We start from the raw sequence: 21687 nt of genomic DNA, 5'->3' as shown, positions 1-21687 counted from the left end.
TTAGAATTCTCTGAGTAGGTTATAATTTGTTAAATGGATCATGCTGAGCTAAAGCACAAGAAAGCTGTCCAGGGTGTCATAAAACATTATTCCAATTAAGAGTCGCCGTGTTAAGGTGGTCTGTCTGCTTTAAACAGCTACAACATCAGGTGGACTTACAATATTAAAAAGAGCCAGGGGCAAGCCTTGAGAGAGATTCTGAGGAAGGTGAGGTTTACGTGGGGTTACAGGCAGTCCCTGAGCTGTGTGTGCTGCAGCGCAAACTGTGTCTGAGGATTATTCTTACAGATGTTCACAGAATAGTCTAGAACACAGAAAACATAAATAAAGCAAACTGCCTGGTAGGCAGCACAGTGATCCATGTGGGATGGAGAATAAGCAGGGTGAGGCTGTGAGGCTGGGAAACAGGAAGTGATTCCACTAAAACCTGGGAACCGATGGGTGGACTGAAGGAGAGAAAAAGATCGTTTCACTGTCATGAATGAGATGCTGGCCCAACAACGTGCAAATCAACGTCTGTTTAGCTAATCACCACATGTAAAGAGCAGTGGGGAACAGCTTCTTCAAAAAATCCAAGAGACATAATTTTTTAAATGATGATCAGTGAGTCAGGCCTGCTAGGAAATTAAATAAGATTTCATTGCTGCAATTAAGTAACATCCACTGATCATTAATGCTTTGAAAACTTTTTAAGAACATAGCATACATTATTTCTACATACATATATTACTGCTACTGCTATTGAGAGTGCTGCTAAATAAGTTTCCGAAATAGTTAATAAGACAGAAAAGCAATACTTCTAATGGAGCCAAGAAAAAGCTATTTTATGCAAAAGGTGTTCATAAAAGACAGCCTTGGGTTTCTATGTCAAAACACAATAGCAATGGCTTAAATACATCTTTTTCTTTTTTTGAGGGAAGACATCTTCAAATTATATTTACTATCATTTGCTAATCATGGCTTTACATTGCTATATATATTATATATATTTTATACATTATATGTGTAGGTAGATAGACTTAGCACAAAAAAACGGAAACTATACTCAAGCTTCCCACCTTCATATCATGCAAATACACACATGCCAATCCTCCTATAAATTCAACACAATATGTTCATAACTAAAGTGGGATCTGTAGAGGGTGAGCATCAAAAAGTGAAGAAGGAAATGTTTAGGTTTCAGAGACTCTACTTGCTTTCGGAATATTCCCTCCATGTCTCTAAAAGTGCTCTGAATGACATTTCTGCTTTTCCTTCTAATTTTCCCTCTGGGTAATCTAGGCTGTCTTCTATATTCAAGATTAAGTTTAGAATGACAAGAGCCTTAATTTTATTACTTACATTTAAAATAATAAGTTTTGTTCTTAGAGGTTTTAGCATCTTTTTCTCAATAACAAGAGAAATTTTAAAGCCACCAATTCTCCCACAGTTGGTTTTAAAACATAAAGCACTGCGTCCTCTATCATTACTGTCAGTATCATGAACCCCCTGTTTGGGACACAGGACCCCACACACCAGTTCCTCTGGTGCCTCTCTTAGAAAAAGGTAGATATTTTGTAAACCATAAGAGAGAATCAAAATACTAACTGTAATTAACTAAGGAAAATAACATAGAAAAAAGAAAAGCAAAGAAGATAAGAGAAACAAGGCTCTTTTTCTGAATTTAAATGGTGAAAAGGAGGCAGAAAGTTCTTCCCAGGCACCTGCAGGAACAGAGCTGGGTTCTTAGATTAAAGGTTGGACAATGGAAGCTGAGAGCCTCAGATCAAAAGGATTCTTCAGGCAGCAGCTTCAGACTCAGCGCAAGCAGGAGTCAGAGCAGGAAGCAAGTAGTTGTCCAACAACATGTCCTGCCCCAGTCAGGCCAGGAAAGTCCTTCCCACCAGGTCCAACTCCCTGAAGAAGAATTTCTGTCCTGCTATTCCCAGTCATACATGATGAGGAACCTTCCTGACTCCCTATTCCTGCAGCTAGTTTCTTTGGTAGCAGTTTTCTGCTTAGACATTCAGCACCAGCTTGGCTTCCTCTTTCAAGTTCTTTTCATTTTTCTCTTGTAGAGTATTTCCACCTTTTGAGTTTTACTTCATTATTTACACTATAACGGATGACATAAACTTTTAAAAGTCATGTAATTGCAGCTGATGCCCAAAACATAAGATCTTGTATTTTGCTGAACTATCTTCAGGCCAATTTTGAAACCAAATGATGGAAAATATACATTTATCATTAAGTAGTTAGATCTTTATAGAAAAAAATTTTTTTTTCTGTAAATCATCAGCTTTTTCTGAAAATCTGGAAACATATTCATAGGCTTGAGGGATTTTTTTTAGAACAGTTTTTTATGAGGGAAAGTTAGTTTTTCCACATTTCAGGATTTACTTCTACTCTTGTCACTGACCACATTCCCCAAAGGATTATAAATCTTTCAGAATGAATACCAGCAGATGGGAGCCAAAATATTCAATGTACAGAGCCACAAACGTTAGCCAATTGCTATTCTTTAAATACCAGCTATGTCGAAGGATTTTCAAATGTCCATTCTACTTTGACCAGACGCCATAAACATCTTACTGAAGAGTAGTACAAATATACAAATATGCTCCTTTTAAATTAAATCTTCCCGAGAATGTAATTAGTTGCCAATACTTATTTTCACATTTTATCATGGATTTACGTTTGTAAGGCTTTTTAAGAGCTGGAGAAAAACATAGTAAAGTATTATTTTACTAGCTTCTGAAGGGTTTTGAAGAATGCTTCCAATAAGCTTTTCCGTGTCTTGAATTAATGCAATTCCTTTGCTAGTTGTCCTCCTTCCCCTCCTGCTTCTTAAACATCTGCAACCTCTGCCCGCCTTCAGATATTTTACAGTTCATGCTCCTTTCCATGACCAGCAGGCCCTCATTTGTGGTTGCAATCACGCTTCAAACATGACGAGAGAGGATGAATGTTGCTTCTCGCTTTTCTCAAAATTTCTTCTTAAAAGATGAATAGAGGATTTTTAAAAAATAATAATAATAAAAATGTTTTCCTGGACTTAAATAAAATTTTTGAAATAAGTACTACTCCATCCAGTATAGAGTAATATCCTCCCCCTTACTGCTGATAAAGAAGCAATACACATTGTCTAAGCTGAGATGAAGAATGTATTCAGGAGTAAAACAGAGAGAAAGCTGCCTGAAATCACTTGTATTCTTTCATTCAACAAATTTGCTTACTATTTACTTAGCTACTTGCCAAGTCTGATGCCAGGCCCTGGAGACATCCTGGGAAACAAAAACAGACTTGGGCTCTGCTTTTATGGAGCTCACAGTTTAGTAGAGAAGACCGATTTTAATTTTCTAAAGTCCATCCCAGTGAACGGAAACTTTAAGTCTGAGCAGTGCCATAAGGGAATGGGGCATAGGGCCAGGGAAACCCACACCAGGGAGGCTTTAACCAGGCCAGGGGGCATCAGGGAAGGTTCCCCTGAGGAAAGAATGCCTGGGCTGAGGTCTGGACAGAAAGCAGGCTCAGGTGATTCATCAGGTGCTGTAACGGCTTCGAGTGACCCAGTTCAGGAAAGGATGCCAGAGTTGGCAGATGGCACTGTGATGGCAGACACACTCCCAGGGTCATCCCTCCTGGCGTCCTGTGAGACCCAGGGAGAGGGAGACAGCGTGGTGGGCAGGGGTGGCAAGGGGGGCAGAGATCCCTCTGTTCCTGTCCCCACCATCCACAATCAGAAGGCGGGGGGTGAGACCCGGTGTGGTGACGCAACCATCACAGCCATCCAACTGGCGTCCAAGGTCCTCAGCATTTTTTCCTCCAAACATGCCACTCACCAAGCGAGAGCCATGACCCCTGCCAACTACTGTTTATTAATGATGACAGGGGGGCAGGCACCCAGAGCGGGGCTTGGCTCAGAGACACTCTTCTTCTCTCAGGAGCAGAAACGGTCGAGAGTCAGAGCCCCGAGTGAGCAGCACAGAACCACATAAGTTGAGGTAGTAAAACATATCGCTTTGCCTTTTGTTTATTTGCAGACTGATTTTATGCTGAGATTCGGCACTCATAAACCTGGGCTGCAAGAGATGAGACTCAAAAGGAAACTGCAAGGAAAAAGAGAAAATACTGTTCCAGAAGAAAAAAGAAATTAGGCTCAGATTCTTGGATTGCAGGCTTGCTAAGAATTTTATTTTATTTTTTTTGGTCAGGAATGGTTAAGGAACAATGCAAGGATTCCCTACACATTCTTTTTAAATCACCATGGAACATTTACAGAAATTGATAATTTACTGGAATGTTACTTCAATGAGGAAAAATTTAACAGTCATTCTAGAAAGATTCACAAGAGTGAACTGAATCATTATGATAATTAATAAAAGTAGCTCAGTAAAGTGACTGGATACAAAGGCAATATTCAAAAATGAGTAGCTCCCCATACACTGAGAGTAACAAATCAAAATATGTAATTTGAAAAAAGTTCCCATGCCAGTATTGGCAAAATAATAGCAGTAAAAATATCTATCAGTGAATCTCACAAGAAATGTGTTGCAAATATATGCAGGAAAAGCTATGAAGTTTTACTGAAGTATATTAAAGATTAAATAAGTGAATGGTCATACCATATTATACCATACCATACCATATTATTTCCTAATAGGATAATTCAACATTATTAAAACTGTAATTTATCCAAAAATAATTTACAAATAAATGTAAGCCAACCAAAATCCTAGCATCATTTTTTAGCTTTTTTAAAAAAATCTTGGTTCTGGACTCATTGTCAAGATGATCTGGAATGGAAAATATGCAAAAAGTAGTTTTAAATATTTTAAGAAAACTCTCTGGCCAAATATTTAAATATACCAAAGCTATAATAATTAAAACAGCATGGGAACATCCAAATAAATCAATGTAGGAAAACCTAGACACAAACCCTTAAAGTGAAATGACAATATTTGATAAAAGAAGCAACTCAGATCACTGAAGGAGAGGATGAACCTGTCTTCAGACTTTGACATATGACAAATTGAGAGAAATCTGCATATAACAAAGGATTGATTTGCATCAAGAATCAAAAGACAACCACACAGGAAAACAGGCAAGGTACACAATAGGACTATTTGACATATGAAAACTGTATCAATCTCACTAACAATCAGGAACATGCAAATTCACATAAGATACATTTTTTCCCCTATAAAACAAAAAAAGACTGCGGATTAAAATTTATAACAGTAAATCCTCAGTGAGTAACTTTAATACCCTGGGAAGATTTTAAAGACTATCAATGCCCAGACCCCATTCCAAACCAATTCAATCCAAACTTCCATGAATGGTACCTGTGCATCAGGTCTTTGTTTTGTTAAGAGCTGGGCTGATTTCATTGTGTCTGAGGTTGTAAACCTTTGATGTTATTACTGATTGAGTGTAAATGGATGTTTACTTTCCGAAGGGAGTTATCAAAAATTTTTTATGTGCTTGATTACTTTTCATTATATTTCCCTCTAAAATAAAATAAAAAATGCAGAACTTTTCCAACTTCACTGTGCATATATTCTTTTTTAAAAAACACATCTTTACTGAGGTATAATTGATATGCAAAAATACTACATATATTTGATGCACACATTAATGAAGATGGACACATTCATATACCTGTGAAACCAGTACCACAATCAAGGCAATTAATATATTCATCAACTCCCAAAGTTTCTTTATGCCTCCCCACTCATTGTACACTAATACACGTAGCACGCAAGCAATTCTATTTCACACGCAAGCAATTCTATTTCAAACAATTCATCCTATGGAAATACATACAACGTCCAAAGCATATGTAAAAACATTTGCGGCTGCACTGTTAGAACAAAAACTGATTTGGGGAGAAAACCTAAAAGGTTACCAACAAGGGAATTGTTAAATTACTGATATATGTATAATGAAATACTATGGAGCAGTTAAAAGGAGTAAGGTAGATACGAAAGATCACCAAGACATAGTATGAAATATTGAGACAAAAGGTACAATGTAGAATCACAGTCTGACTTCATTTTATGTATAAAAGTTACATACATGTATGTATATACACAAACATCTGGAGGGCATTCACTTTTATTCTTTTGCATGGCTTGAATAGGTACAATGAGCATATGTCAATGTGTTATAATATTCTAAACACAGAGGAGATAAAGGATGGACCAGAAGAGGAACACAAGCCTCTGCTAGGCTCTGTGTGTCACGGAAGTATCAGCAGGGCATGGCCAGCCAGACCAAGAGCTGGATTAGGATCCACAGCCCCTGCCAGCAGGAAACTCAAAGGCTAGTGGATGAAAAAGGGACAGAGGAGTTCTAGACATATGTGAAATGAAACATCATTTATACCAAATCTGGTACCTCTTACTCCTCAACCCCTACACTTAGAAATTCTTCAGCATTCAAACTTCTGTAACATGTGTTTTTAACCCAGAAAAGTGAAGCAATCCACTGTGTTACATAAATCGGGAACTAGACAAAAACTTCTTTTCTCTATTTAGCCTCTGAAATAGCTTTGGGTTGGAGGCATGCTTTGAGGAATAAAAAAATATTGCTGTTGCAAACACATCAGTCAGCAAATTCCCTGAACAGATCTGTTACATTTTCAGATCATTACACAAAACTGCCTTAGATATCAATATTCTTTCTAATCAAAAATCATATGAATTGCTAGATGGCAGTGTGTATGCTATAATTATGCTCTAGCTGGACTAGTTAGTGGTACGTGTTTTTGAGAGAATGAATAGAGTTAAACCTTAAGAGACCTCCCTAGAGATTTTTCATATTGTCATTTTTCAGTAGTTAAGTGTCTGTGATTGTATAATGCGAGCTAGGGGCCATATACATGGTTATGATTCAATGGTGTATTTACCATACCCATATAGTTATCGTTGCCTTTTCTCCACTCTTTTTAATTTATGATTGCCTTGGGGCAAAGCAAGTTTAAAGCTCAAAAACTGAAAATACGTTACTGTTGCATCTATAAAGCTCAGAAGGTGAGGCCCCTTCGCCACTTCCACCATCTCTTATAAAAATAAAAGATGACTAGTCCTTTCCTAGTGGGCATTATACAAGTCACACACATCTCAACCTGAATAAGTAAAATTCTTACACTACACTATTTAGGGGCTTCTCTGGTGACTCAGTAAAGAATCTGCCTGCAATGCAAGAGACCAAGGTTCAATCCCAAGTTGGGAAGGTCTCCTGGTGAAGGGAATGGCTACCCACTCCAGTATTCTCGCCTGGAGAACCCCATGGACAGTCTGACAGGCTGCAATGCATATGGTTGCAAAGAGTTGTATACAACTGAGCAGCTAACACTTCCAGGTCACACTATTTAAGAAAATGTAAATGCAGGCTCTGCTGAGTAGGAATTTCATTAGAAAATGGAATAGAAACATCTTCAGATGACGATCAGGTAACTTTTTTAAAAAAGTCCTCCCACTCTTTTCATCTTGGAGACTATTTTAAAAATCAACTCATAACAGTGTCAAAACATGTGTGTTAACTTAAAGCATGTTTCTCAGGAAAGTGGTACTAATTTTCCTTCTCAACTACTGGAGTTTATCTGGATGCATAGGCAGTGACCTCTGTTTTCCATTTTTGGAAGATTCTTTTTAATAATAATAACACTGCACTGTCACATTCTTCTCCATCTCTTTAAGTAAAAACCTAGTGCACTCTGATACTGCCTCCCAAAAATGAACACAGAATTCCTTTGTGCAGTAGTAGTCCACGCATAACTAGTCACTTACTCAGAGTGAAAAACAGCCAAACAGGAGAGAAAATAGGAGTGTTCAACACTGAGGCCTTTGGGTCCCCTGGGCTCTGAGCTTCTGGACCGAGGGACAGAGCAACCAGGCAACGAGCAATAACCATAGACTCTGGACGCCTTCCCGGACCACAGCCACCTTCTGTGTGGCCTGGAGTGAAGCATTTCTCAACTTTTCCACCAATGAAACAGGGATCACACTACCTGCCACTCCATCCCCAAAACCAAGTAATGGGAAAGGAATTTAATTAACTGTAATTGACACAAACTACATCAAAATTCCTCTGATGAAAAACCATATAACTCCCAGCTTCCACTTGGGAGAACTCTCTAACCAATGAAGGTCGTGTGTGTATGTGTATGTCTATGTGTGTGTCTTAATCAATTCCTGGAAGATCATGCAGGAACTGAGCCCCACAAATGCAGTCTTTAACAAAGGTTTTCAAGTCTGAAAATGTCTTTGCCAAGAATACTCCTCCAGAGAGGAAATCGAAACATTCCAGGGGAGCAGCCTGGAAAGTCTCTTCAGAAGCCTCCTAGGATTTCTGATGGGACGTCCTCTATTAATAGATGTTGCCCTGAAGTAGAGTCCTTGTCACTGCTGAGCTGGGGGAACCACCATGGATCTTCACATCTCATGGCCTGAGGATTCAGAGCTTGTGGATACATAACAGAAGAAGAACCAGCAAGATCCTTGGCTCACGTGAAAGGTGAAACCAACACAAGTTTAATCACATAGAATAAATAAATTAGTCACTAGCTCTCACCAACACATCATGGATGGCAGGAGAGGATTAATATGTGATGCCTCGCCATGATCATAAGCTGTCACTCAGCGGTCCATGCCAGCCACTCTCTGCTGAGTGACCTGTGATCAGATGCCATGGTCACCCTTCTAGAACTTGGGAACAAAGTTTGCCCCACCATCATACTCTAGGCTGATAACACACTTCTGAATTTAAAAAGCCCTTCTTTCCCCGGCCTTCATATACCTAGCTCTTCACAGTGTTAACATGCAGGAGTTATCAATTGAAGGGAAAATGACTTTATTTTTTCTCTTATTGCTTCAAACTTTAATTTTTTGTCTTCCTTTAATTAATCTTTTAAATCCACTAACAGGTTGCAAAAAATTACCAAATAAAATGTTACCCCTTTTTGAAAGATTTTTTTTTAATGTGGACCATTTTTAAAGTCCTTATTGAATTTGTTACAATATTGTTTATGTTTTGGTTTTTCGGCCACAAGGCAATGCAGGATCCTAACTCCCTGACAAGGGATCAAACACACACTTCCTGCATTGGAAGGCGAAGTCTTAACCATTGGACAGCTAGGGAAGTCCCCAGATGTTACTTTCTTTAAGATTAAAAAAAAAAAAAAAAACAGACCAAAAAAGCAATCTGCTTATAAGGTGGCAAACTAATATTTAAAGGCTGCCATTTAATATAAATATTTTGATTCATAAACACTGTGTTGGTTGTATGTACTAATTCAAGCACTATAGTTTCTGATTAGCTTGTTAAGAGGTCACATTGAGTCATGAATAAAAAGACACAAACAGGCCCATCTGCTCACATTTTCCTAAGCCTTTCATTCCTCTATCAAAAAGGTAACCCCATTTCTAACGAAAATTGGAGCGTCAATCCTTTATTTCCAACTACCGTATGGATCTTTCTGTTTGGATATTTCACTCTCTCCAAACTTAATCTGCACCAACCCAGACCCTCCTGACAAACTGGCCTGCCTTCTCTCTTGGCCCTTTCCTGGCTGCTTCCAAGAACACTACCCCATTCCAAGGCCCCAACACTCTCCATCAGGGCCACAGGTCACTGGCTTCCGGTCTTTCCATTGGGATTCATTTTGCAAACCACCTGCTGCTGAATTCAGCTTTTTAAAGCAACGCTTTTATCTGCGCGCGTCCCCAGGGATCAAAATCTCAGGTGCAGAAACAGTCATTCTGCAGGGAGGAGTTACACCTGGGGAAGTGGCCCTGGGGAACACACCCTGGATTCCTCTTGAGCAGCAAGTCCTCAAGAATAAGCCCAGAGGAACAAAGCCCTTCCCAGTAGGGCTCCAAATCTGCTTGCTGATGTCATCCCAGATGAGCCTGGCGCTACGGGGCAGAGGTCTTATTCTCAAATGACATCCCTCCAAAATGCCCACAGGGTACATAAAGCAGGATTCTAGACCTAGCCTCTGAGATCCCTTCCAGCTATCTAAAAGTTCACCAAACATCTTCTAGTCTCCTCTATGTTCTCTTGAATTTCCCTATCCTATAGTTTTAAATTCCATATCCAAACCAGCTTCAACCCACAAAGAAATGGATTCCAACAGGCTTTCAACTCTGGATCCAGAAATTCATTCTTTAGTTTTAAGGATACTTACACCAAGGCAGAGGTCCCCAACCTCTGAAATCTAATGCCTGATGATCTGAGGTGGAGCTGATATAATAATAATAGAAATAAAGTACACAATAAATGCAATGCACTTGAATCATCCCAAAACCATCCTCCCATTCCTGGTTCATAGAAAAATTGTCTTCCACGAAACCTTTCCCTGATGCCAGAAAAGGCTGGGGACTGCTGCACTAAGGCGTATGAAATGTAGATCTACTTATAATTATGATCTTTCAGCATTTTATATCATGTTACTAAAGAGTACCTGCATGCATGGGTGCTAAGTCACTTCAGTCATGTCCGATTCTTTGAGACCCTATGGACTGTAGTCCGCCAGGCTCCCCCATCCATGGGATTCTCCAGTCAAGAATCCTGGAGTGGGTTGCTGTGCCCTCCTCCAGGGGAACTGCCCAACCCAGGGATCAAACCCCTATCTCTTACGTCTCTTGCATTGGCAGGCGGGTTCTTCACCACTGGCACCACCTGGGAAGCCCAAAGAGTACCTACTTATAATAATATTAGAATACTTGTGATGAAATCCACATTTCCAAGCCACAACAACAAATCCCCCAACTCTCCTCCTATCTCACAAAGGTGTTCAATACATTTCTGATTTAGAAAAGAGTAAAATTTGCTGTACTTTTAGAGCATTAGTGTGGGGTATAGACCTTAACAACTGTCTCCCCCAGTCACTGATACTCATATATAGCAAAATACCTTTGTTGCAAGACTTTGAACCAACCATGAACGGGGAAAAGATGATATTCATACAAATGCAGCAAGGAAACAATATGTCTTCAAGGAGAAGGGGAGCAGGAAAGGGAGAAGGGGGAGCAAGAGAAGGTGGAGAAGGACACCAACAGCAGAGGTAACAGCACTATTCTCAAGGAGCTGAGAGTGAAGGATGGTCTGGCCCCTTGGGAACCTCATTTTGTCACTGTCCCTCCTGAGCAAAAGATGGAGAGGCAAGCCTTGGAGACATCCTGCAAGATTCAGAAACAAGATTAATCAGCTGTAGCTGATGAGACAGACAAGCTGTGAGAAGATAAGTATAGAAGGTAGCTGAATAAGGAACTTATTCCTTAATTTAGAACTGAAGCCCAGAGTCATCAGTGATGTGGAGGAAAAGACATTGGAAGGCTGGTGAATAAAAATGCAATGTATGCATTAGTTTAAAAATTAAATCGTGTTCTAAAACTCCAGTTTAAAAGAATATACACAGATGTAAAATGTGCAAGTTGAAATGGACGTGTATCAAAGCCAAATTATTAAAGACTTAGTCCCTTTATCATGTGCCAAGATCTGAGCTCATAGCTCTGGATAAATACTAAGCTGTATCACTCATTGACTTGTTTGGGTATTAATGAACTCATCAAAACTTTTTCAACAATCAGAGACATTGCTGTACTTGGAAAACGGTAAGTGAAGAGTCAGGTCAACATGAACATTTCTCTGCTGGATGAAGTTTAAATTTACATAAGTTTGTAAATTACAGTATCAGGTTTATTTATTTTGAGATTATGTAGAGAGATTCAAATTTGCATTTCACAGATTTTTCATATCCTTTTGTGTCTCCACAGAAAAACATTTATCTGTGTTGAAAATCCTGAAAGCTTTTGTAGATATACTTTTTCTTTTATTGGCTATGTTAAGAATATTTACCTGTGGGGAACTATAATAATTCCAAGCCATTTACTGTCTGGCCAAAAGGATCACATTTGCACACAAGTTACTGAGGGGTAACTTGTGTGAGTTTGAGTAGCACTTCATCAATACACACTTTCCTGAGCTGTCTGGGAGCACAACAGTGCATCTCTTTTTAATCCACCACTATATGCATTTATCCCAAATAGTTGAAAAATGCAGGCTAGTGACTCAATAATGAAACACTCTCAGCAGTGTTAATGGGGAGGATACTGTGGAGGATGCCGGGTGCCACCAACCCACGGTTTGCCCCCTTATGTCCTCGGGGAGGAAATTCTTTCTTTTCTTAGCACCAGGATCAGTTACACTCATTGGCAAGGGGGTTGTTTTTACCTTATGATGGAAAGAGTCCCTCACTGTATGAACTTACTGTATTTCTTCCTTTTATTGGTTACCAGAATCTTAAAGCAAAAGCCAAAGACCATTTGCGCAGGTCATTAGACTCCCCACCTTATGTTGTTTATAATAATAATGTGCAATAGAAAGAATTATCATTGCCAACAGGGGCTGAGCCCTTCGTGCTAAAGCACTTAGATGTGTTAGAGCTCACCTAATAGTACTAATAATCCTAAAAGGTGAGATCTTTTATCTTGCCATCTTGAACAACTAGGAGACCAAAGCTTACAGAAGACGTCCAGCACCCCCAGGGCTGCTGAGATAGTAGGCGGTGGAAGCCCAACACAGCTGAAGACTTGTTAACATTGAAGGTCATGTCTCTAACTGCTCCATTATTCTGCCTCCTGGTCCGGCTGATGCTTCTGCTGTTCAATTCTTTATCTACTTTTATTAATGAAAAAAAGTTAACAGATCCAAATTCTATGCATAAACACCAGGGTTCTTCCAAATCTTCTTCCAGAGGCTGTGTCCAAGCCCCATTGCCTGTCTGACTCAAGTGTTGGTAGCAGAGATCACTGTGGCCACTGTGTCCTCAGATAACACACTCCTTGTGCGTAGAGGCTATGGGTGGCCCTGTGACTCAGGAAAGGTCAGGAAGGTCTCCAGAGTCTGGACATGGCTGCCCCACCTGCAGGACTGGCCACTGTGCTGACTGGATGGTTTGTGAAGAAAGACTCCTGCCAAGGTGGGGGCAGAACTGTGGGACTGAAACGTCAGCCTGTGTGTGCTCCACAAGACTGCTTCCAAATTCCCAGCAAATGTGACTCTTCCAGATTTCAGAATAAGAAATTGGAATTCCCAGCAGTGCCCAGGAATTCCTGAAATCATGTTATTTCATATGTGTTGCTAAACTTTATTTACATGTAACTAAATAGTAAGGATGACTATAATGGTAAATTATTTCTGTGATAAACCACAAGTCTTTTTCGTGATAGAAATGCTAAAAATTTCGGAGGTTTTTTTTAAGGAAAAAAAAGAAAACTATACATATTACATTGACATGTAAAAGTGATCTCCACCTGATATTTGATAACAGTAAACACTAGAAGAGGGAATATCACACAAAATAAATGCTAAATAAAAGCCATTTTAAAAGTTGAAAGAAAAAAGTAAAATATTTATCATTTATAAGATATTCTTAAAATATAATTTTAAAATACACAGAGCAAAGCATCAATTGTCCTATCCAATAGTCTTGATTTTTATTTCAGTACAAATATGCCAGATGTTAAAAAATTTTTTCTTTCATTTTGCATTGACATCAGTCAAATTGTTAAGAAACTTCCAAAAGCAGAGCCAAGGTGGGCATTAGGGTTTGCTTCATATACCCTCATTTTCTTTTTCAGTGATGAAAATATGTTATCTGCTTGCCCTGATTCTGATTTAAGCATTGAGGTTAAATGGTTTGCTAATTATCAGTAGCTAATCAGATCGTTTGCTAATTCAGATTTTAGATCAGTTTCTGATATCATGATGGACTTGCACAACCCACATTCACATCTTCCTCACTTTGCATTTCCTCTGTTAAATTACTTGCAAAGAACAAATTGTAATACATAATATATACAATACAGTGAATATGTAAACACTGAAAAAGTGCCCAAGTACATCCAAATGGCTTACCGTTCAGATTTCCAACAAGTTCGGCAAGGTTACAAGAATCACAGGTCAAAATTTCACATTTAATGACTTATTTTGCTTCACAAATTTGTTACTTCTTAGAACACCACTCACAGGATTTGTGTAAAGGATACGATGCATATAAATGTACCATTTATTTCTGCAAGAAAGACTCGCCATCCTGCACATACACATTCAGAGCACGGCAATGAGTGAGGCTGGCCACCTGGGCTGGGACCACTTTTCTCTCACTGGCTCCTGTCCTAATGCCTGGAAATGTCTACCTTCACCTTTGATTCTGCTGCCAGAATTTTCTTTTCCTAAACTTTATTGAGGGTTAACTGGCAAATTGAATTGTATATTTCAGCAGTCCCCAACCTTTTTAGCACCAGGGTCCAGTTTCATGGAAAATAATTTTTCCATGGACCAGGAAGGCGATGCTTTTGAGATGATTCTCGTAAGAAGCATGTAACCTGGACTCCTCACATGCAATGTTCACAGTAGGGGTCGTGCTCCTATGAGAATCTAGTTCTGCCACTGACCTGACAGGTGGTGTAGCTCAAGTGGTAATGCAAGCGATAAGAAACTGCTGTAAATACAGATGAAGCTTCACTCACTAACCTGCTACTTACCTCCCGCTGTGTGCCCAGTTGCTAACAGTCCACGGCCTGACACAGGGGACCCTGATACATTGGGAATCCTTGGTATATCTAATGTGCACAGTGTGTTGCTTTGACAACCACAAACACTGTAGAATGATTACTAAGATAATCAACTTGTCCTGCTCTTCACGATGTCAGTAGATTCCTTTGAACCCGTCATGTCTTCAGGAAGATTATCAAACTTTAACTGTCAACTTTAATTTTGATTTCCCATTTTCCCAATTTCTTGACTAATTTTTCTCAGGATTCAGGAAAACATAAAAATTTTCTGAGAAGAACTTAGAACTGCAGCTGAGATGATGCCAACAGAGGAAGTGGACATATTTTTCTTTTAGGAAAAACTTCTTTAGCTTACTTATACCTACCAGACTGCTCACCTGGCGGCAGGGGGAGCTTTTCTGAATTCATGAAAATGTGCATATAGGCTGTTTGAGCTGTCAGCTTGGGATGACCTCAAAGGTACAGGAAAAGTACCCTTCAGTAATTTAGGAGTCATGTAAGTTTCTTTAAATATGCAAAGCCTAGCAAATGCAGGAGGACAAGCTGAGGTAAGTCAGAGTGTTGTTTTCATAAGGACTTCTGGGTGGTAACTTTAGACAGGGCCTAGCTATTACCAAGATTCACTGTCCAACATCAGAAATTAACATTGATCTGGGTTTGAGCAAATCATTTTCCTTGCCCCACCCCACATTCGAGGACTTAAATACAATATTATATGGGTCATTCATTTATTATTACAAAATGTTTTCACACATGGCATCTCACTTAAGAGAGTAGCGGAAACAGACCAACACATATTTTAACTACATACAATGTATCAGACACCACACCGCATCTTTCAAGTGTGTTTTCTCAGTCCTTAAAATAATCCTAGAGTGGATATTACTAATTTTACTCCATGGGTCGGGAAGATTAAGACTACAAACCATAACGTTTCAACAGTCACAGATAGTTAGTGACACAATTTAGAATTCAGTCTAAATCCAATTTCAAAACCCCTTGCTCTTTCCATCATGCCATACTGCTGGTCACACAATGGTGTAAGTCATAATATCTGATGGCTGCCATGGTCCACTGCCTTCTCCCCACCTAGGGGAGAGGGCCGGTACCAGGCAGCCCAACTGCTCCATGAGGACAAATCTCACTATGCTCAGAGTAATAAGACCTTCCTATGTGCACACTTAAATAATAATAGGGATAGTTACTATCCTTACTTGAAAGAAATATATAGTAAACTTGAAAGTAGAATATATATTTTTGGGAAAAATTTTAAAATAAACATTGCAAATACAGTATAAAAGGTTTCTCTCTCACCTTCAAATATTTCACCAGCTTCTGAATTTGCCAATATTCTGATGGCAAATCTGCATTTGCTTCCTGACGATGATCAGGTTGTTCTTCATCTTCCTCACTTTCTGAGGAGCTGTCACTAATAATTTCCTCAATCTTTTCAACACTCTTGCTAGGAACAACAACATATAATAAGTATGTTTATGCTACAGTATGTTTATGTTACTATTTCAGGAACATACATTGATATGTAAGCTATGGATAAGATACCAACACCATCTGAAATGTGGATGATCTTTGTTAATGTCTATATGAGCGGATGAATAAACACATGCCTTTATAGCAAGTGCATTTCAATATTATTGCTATGGTGCAATAATAATAAAAAAAAGTAGTAAAAAATGAAAAAGGTATTAGGTAAATGACCTAAGACTCCTACTTGTCATAGTGATTAAATAATTTAAATAATGTGTGCCTATTTATATTTGTTTCTTCTATTTCCTTACTTGAAATTGAATACAATTGAAAATTCAGTTTTCCAATTCCACTGGCCACATTGCAATTGCTCCAACATGTATGGAGCATACATGTAGTCATGTATGTCTAGTGGCTACCACACAGGACAGCTCAGAAATAAACCATTTCTATTATTGCAGGAAGTTCAGCTGGGCAACACTGCCAGTGCCCCAAAGGGAAAGGCATTTATTCCCTTACCAAAGAGAGTTCACTTTATTCCACTCTGCTCTGAGGCTTTTAACTCAATATCAAGGTCATGGACACATGGAATATATTTAATTCACTCTTATTTTCTTTCTTTCTCTCTCTATCCCCCCAAGTGTGCTCTCCATAAACATCTTTCTTTTCCCCCCATTTGGAAGCATAGTAGGAGGACAGGTAGTTTTCCAGTTTCATTAATTCGAAAGGTTCTACCATTTTCTGAATTTCTCAAAGACTTTTTGGCACAGAGAGCTCCAATTCTTGTACTTTCAAAAGTCAGAAAGGTACAACTGTGCTCTTTGAAACACAGTGCGGTGAAATCCTGAACCAAGTGCCTGGTCCAACTGAACAAGCCACATGAACTGAGTGTCAGTTTTACGTATTCTCTTGTCCAAAAGATGTCAGGAAACCTGAATTGGTTACAAGGGAAAATCTGACAGATCAGATTAGTAGACCTGGAAGACGTTATACTAAGTGAAATTAGTCAGAGAAAAACAAATAGTGTATCACTCCACTTATATGCGGAATCTCAAAACAAAACAAAACAAAAACAAAAACAAGCAAAAAACAACCAAATTCATAGAAATCAGACTTGTGGTTACCAGAGTTGGAGGGAGGAGAAATTGGAGGAAGAAGGTCAAAAGGTACACAGTTATAAGATAAATAAGTACTAAGGATGTAATGTACAACATGTTGACTACAATTAACACTGCTGTGGGGTGTATTTGAAAGTTGCCTAGAGAGTAAATCTAAGTTTTCATCATGAGAAAAAAATGACTTGTAACTATATAAGGAGATGGAAGTTAACTGAACCTATTGCAATCATTGCAATATATATATATATGTATAAAAGTTATTATATATATGTATATATATATGTATATATATATATATGTATAAAAGTTATTAAGGGGTACACCACAAGCTTTGACTGTGTTGATCACAACAAACTGCGGAAAATTCTTCAAGAGATTGGAATACCAGACCACCTGATCTGCCTCCTGAGAAATCTGTATGCAGGTCAAGAAGCAACAGTTAGAACTGGCCATGGAACAAAAAACTGGTTCCAAATTCAGAAAGGAGTACATCAATGCTGTATACTGTCCCTCTGCTTGTTTAACTTATATACAGAGTACATAATGCAAAATGCCAGGCTAGATGAAGCACAAGCTGGAATCAAGATTGCCGGGAGAAATATCAATAACCTCAGATATGCAGATGATACCACCCTTATGGGAGAAAGTGAAGAGGAACTAAAGAACCTCTTCATGAAAGTGAAAAGAGGAGAGTGAAAAAGTTGTCTTAAAACTCAACATATCAATGTATGACAAAACCCACTGGAAAAAAAAAAAAATAATAAAAATAAAATAAAATACAAAAAAAAAAAAAAAAAGGAAAAGAAAAAAAAAAAAAACTCAACATTCAGAAAACCAAGATCATGGCATCTGGTCCCATCACTTCATGGCAAATAGATGGGGAAACAATGGAAACAGTGAGAGTTATTTTCTTGGGCTCCAAAATCACTGCAGATGATGACTGCAGCCATGAAATTAAAAGACACTAGCTCCTTGGAAGAAAAGCTATGACAAACCTTTTTAACAACATGTTAAAAAGCTGCTGCTGCTGCTGCTAAGCTGCATTAGTTGTGTCCAAATCTGTGCAAAAGACATTACTTTCTGACAAAATTCAACACCCAGTGGTATTAAAACTCTCAGAAAAATGAGAGTAGTGGGGAGCTTCCTCAACTTAATAAAGAATATCTGCACAAAAACTATCATCATACTTACTGGTTAAAGACAGAATGCTGTCCTCTTAAGACAAAGAAGAAGGAAGGAAGGACTTTCACCTTGATCACTGATAATAAACATAGTATTGGTGTTTCTACTTTTGGATGTAAATCTAATAAAACATGTACTGGACTTTTATGCTGAAAATTACAAACTGCTGGTGAAAGAAACCAAAGCCTTAAATAAATAGTCATACAGTCTACACAGTAAAGATATGAATTTTCTCAAAATTGATATAGGGTTTCAGTGTAACTTCTACCAAAATCTTCAGTTTTTCAGTCACTCAGTTGTGTCTGACTCTTTGCGACTCTATGGACTGCAGTACCCCAGGCTTGCCTGTCCTTTACCATCTCAGAGCTTGCTTAAACTCATGTCCATTGAGTCAGTGATGCCATCCAACCATCTCGTCCTCTGTTGTCCCCTTCTCTGCCTGCCTTCAGTCTTTTCTAGTATCAGGGATGATGGGAGAACAAAAGTGGTTGTGACCATAACAGGGTAGCCAGAGGACATGTATGGGGTGAATACGTCTCTAACCTGGTCGCCACGGTCACCATACAAAATCACACATGGTAAAATAACACTGGACTATATGTTGTACCAATGGAGGGAAACAGCAAATTAGCCAAGATGGTGGTGGTCAGGCTCTCTTGCCCCACAGCTTGCTTTCTTGCCCCACAGCCTCTCATCTTGCCCCACATTTTGTAAATACATGGTTATGTGACAGCTGACATCACTTACAGCACTGTGCATCCATATGATGATGTACCCACTTGGCCATGTGCCACTTCTGTTCTGTATACCTGAAAAGCCCTAGAGGCTGCCTTATGTCTGTGTTACGGCCACGTTATAGCCGCATTAGGGACGTGTTATGGCTGTGTCTGCTGGGTCAACAACAAGAGAATGCAGCGTGTCTGCTGCTACAGCTGCTATGCCAGTCAGGAGAGAATAAACATGTCTGCAGTTTCTACGATTCCTTAAGTTTTCTTCTGGCTTCTCTCTTTGCCTACCCTGGGTTCAGTGAACAGTGATACAGCAAAACACATATACATTGTACCAATGTTAATTTCTGGGTTTTGATCTTGTACAGTAGTTATGCAGGATTTAACTGTTGGGGGAAACTAGGTGGAGGGCATATGGGATCTCTCTGCACTATCTCTGCAACTTTCTGTAAATCTACAAATATTTCAAAGAATTTTTTAAGAATTGTCAAAAAAATTGAATAATTTATTATGCCTAACTTCCCAAGATGGCATATATGTTGTAGAGTGTCTTAAAGTTTGTTTTCTTTTGAACTGTGCAAATTTTATAATATGAAATTCCTTCCATTTCTCCCTGCCTCCTAAACATAAAAGTGGCTAAACTTTCTCCCCAGATATGTCACTTTTATTGTCAAAATGAAAACTGGGTAAGAAGCTTAACAGTTGGTCTTCGACTAAGAGCTGTTTTAATGAGAAATAACATATGTCACTTTAGAATTAGCAGAGCCATTGGTGATCAGTAAGTAAGGCTCAGAAAGATAACAATTTTGCTATCACAGAGGCAAGAGATTAGCTAAGGGTCCCGTTTTGCTACCATTCCCTGGGTTGGGAAGATCTCCTGGAGTGGGAAATGGCAATCCACTCCAGTATTCTTGCCTGAAAAATCCCATGGACAAGGGAGCCTGGCAGTCTACAGTCCAAAGGGTTGTAAAGAGTTGAACATGACCGAGTAACTGAACATGCATGCAGTTAACTGCTCTTTGCATTAAATATATGTGTTCACAAACAGTTAGCTAATACCAGTAGATCACTGCATTTAAGTCCACATTAGGGACACACAGTTTTCTGGGGCAGGAGCCCACTGTACCCCTCTTTGCCTGGCCAAGCAATAAAGGTATTCTTTTCTACTTTATCCCCCCCAAAATAGGTCCACATTGAAAATATTAATCTCAAAAATATACAAGCAACTCCTGCAGCTCAATTCTAGAAAAATAAATGAGCCAATCAAAAAATGGGCCAAAGAACTAAACAGACATTTCTCCAAAGAAGACATACAGATGGCTAACAAACACATGAAAAGATGCTCCACATCACTCATGATCAGAGAAATGCAAATCAAAACCACAATGAGGTACCATTACACGCCAGTCAGGATGGCTGCTATCCAAAAGTCTACAAGCAATAAATGCTGGAGAGGGTGTGGAGAAAAGGGAACCCTCTTACACTGTTGGTGGGAATGCAAACTAGTACAGCCGCTGTGGAGAACAGTGTGGAGATTTCTTAAAAAGCTGGAAATAGAACTGCCATATGACCCAGCAATACCACTTCTGGGCATACACACCGAGGAAACCAGATCTGAAAGAGACAAGTGCACCCCAATGTTCATTGCAGCACTGTTTATAATAGCCAGGACATGGAAGCAACCTAGATGCCCATCAGCAGACGAATGAATAAGGAAGCTGTGGTACATATACACCATGGAATATTACTCAGCCGTTAAAAAGAATTCATTTGAATCAGTTCTAATGAGATGGATGAAACTGGAGCCCATTATACAGAGTGAAGTAAGCCAGAAAGATAAAGAACATTACAGCATACTAACACATATATATGGAATTTAGAAAGATGGTAATGATAACCCTATATGCAAAACAGAAAAAGAGACACAGAAGTACAGAACAGACTTTTGGACTCTGTGGGAGAAGGCAAGGGAGGGATATTTCAAGAGAACAGCATCGAAACATGTATATTATCTATAGTGAAACAGATCACCAGCCCAGGTTGGATGCATGAGACAAGTGCTCGGGCCTGGTGCACTGGGAAGACCCAGAGGAATCGGGTGGAGAGGGAGGTGGGAGGGGGGATCGGGATTGGGAATACATGTAAATCCATGGCTGATTCATATCAATGTATGACAAAACCCACTGGGAAAAAAAAAAAAAATGAAAAAAAAAAAATGATAACCCTATATGCAAAACAGAAAAAGAGACACAGAAGTACAGAACAGACTTTTGGACTCTGTGGGAGAAGGCAAGGGAGGGATATTTCAAGAGAACAGCATCGAAACATGTATATTATCTATAGTGAAACAGATCACCAGCCCAGGTTGGATGCATGAGACAAGTGCTCGGGCCTGATGCACTGGGAAGACCCAGAGGAATCGGGTGGAGAGGGAGGTGGGAGGGGGGATTGGGATGGGGAATACATGTAAATCCATGGCTGATTCATGTCAGTGTATGACAAAACCCACTACAATATTATAAAGTAATTAGCCTCCAACTAGTAAAAATAAATGAAAAAAAAAGAAGAAAATTATCCTGTATATTTAAACAAACCCACTATTACCATTCT

At 39.1% G+C, this 21687-nt stretch overlaps 1 protein-coding gene across 1 annotated transcript in view; it reads right to left on the bottom strand.

Annotated features, from left to right (window-relative positions):
* ODAD2 (outer dynein arm docking complex subunit 2) overlaps positions 1-21687 on the bottom strand; it is a 146545-nt gene that overhangs the window by 89427 nt on the left and 35431 nt on the right. Inside the window, exon 9 of the mRNA XM_061125741.1 lies at positions 15879-16026. Coding sequence (XP_060981724.1) covers positions 15879-16026 — 148 coding nt within the window. The remainder of the gene's footprint in view (positions 1-15878; positions 16027-21687) is intronic.

Source organism: Dama dama, chromosome 23 (assembly GCF_033118175.1).
Source record: "Dama dama isolate Ldn47 chromosome 23, ASM3311817v1, whole genome shotgun sequence".
Classification (NCBI taxonomy): Eukaryota; Metazoa; Chordata; class Mammalia; order Artiodactyla; family Cervidae; genus Dama; species Dama dama.
The sequence above is the reverse complement of the archived record's forward strand: the minus strand, read 5'-3'. Positions and strand labels throughout refer to the sequence as shown.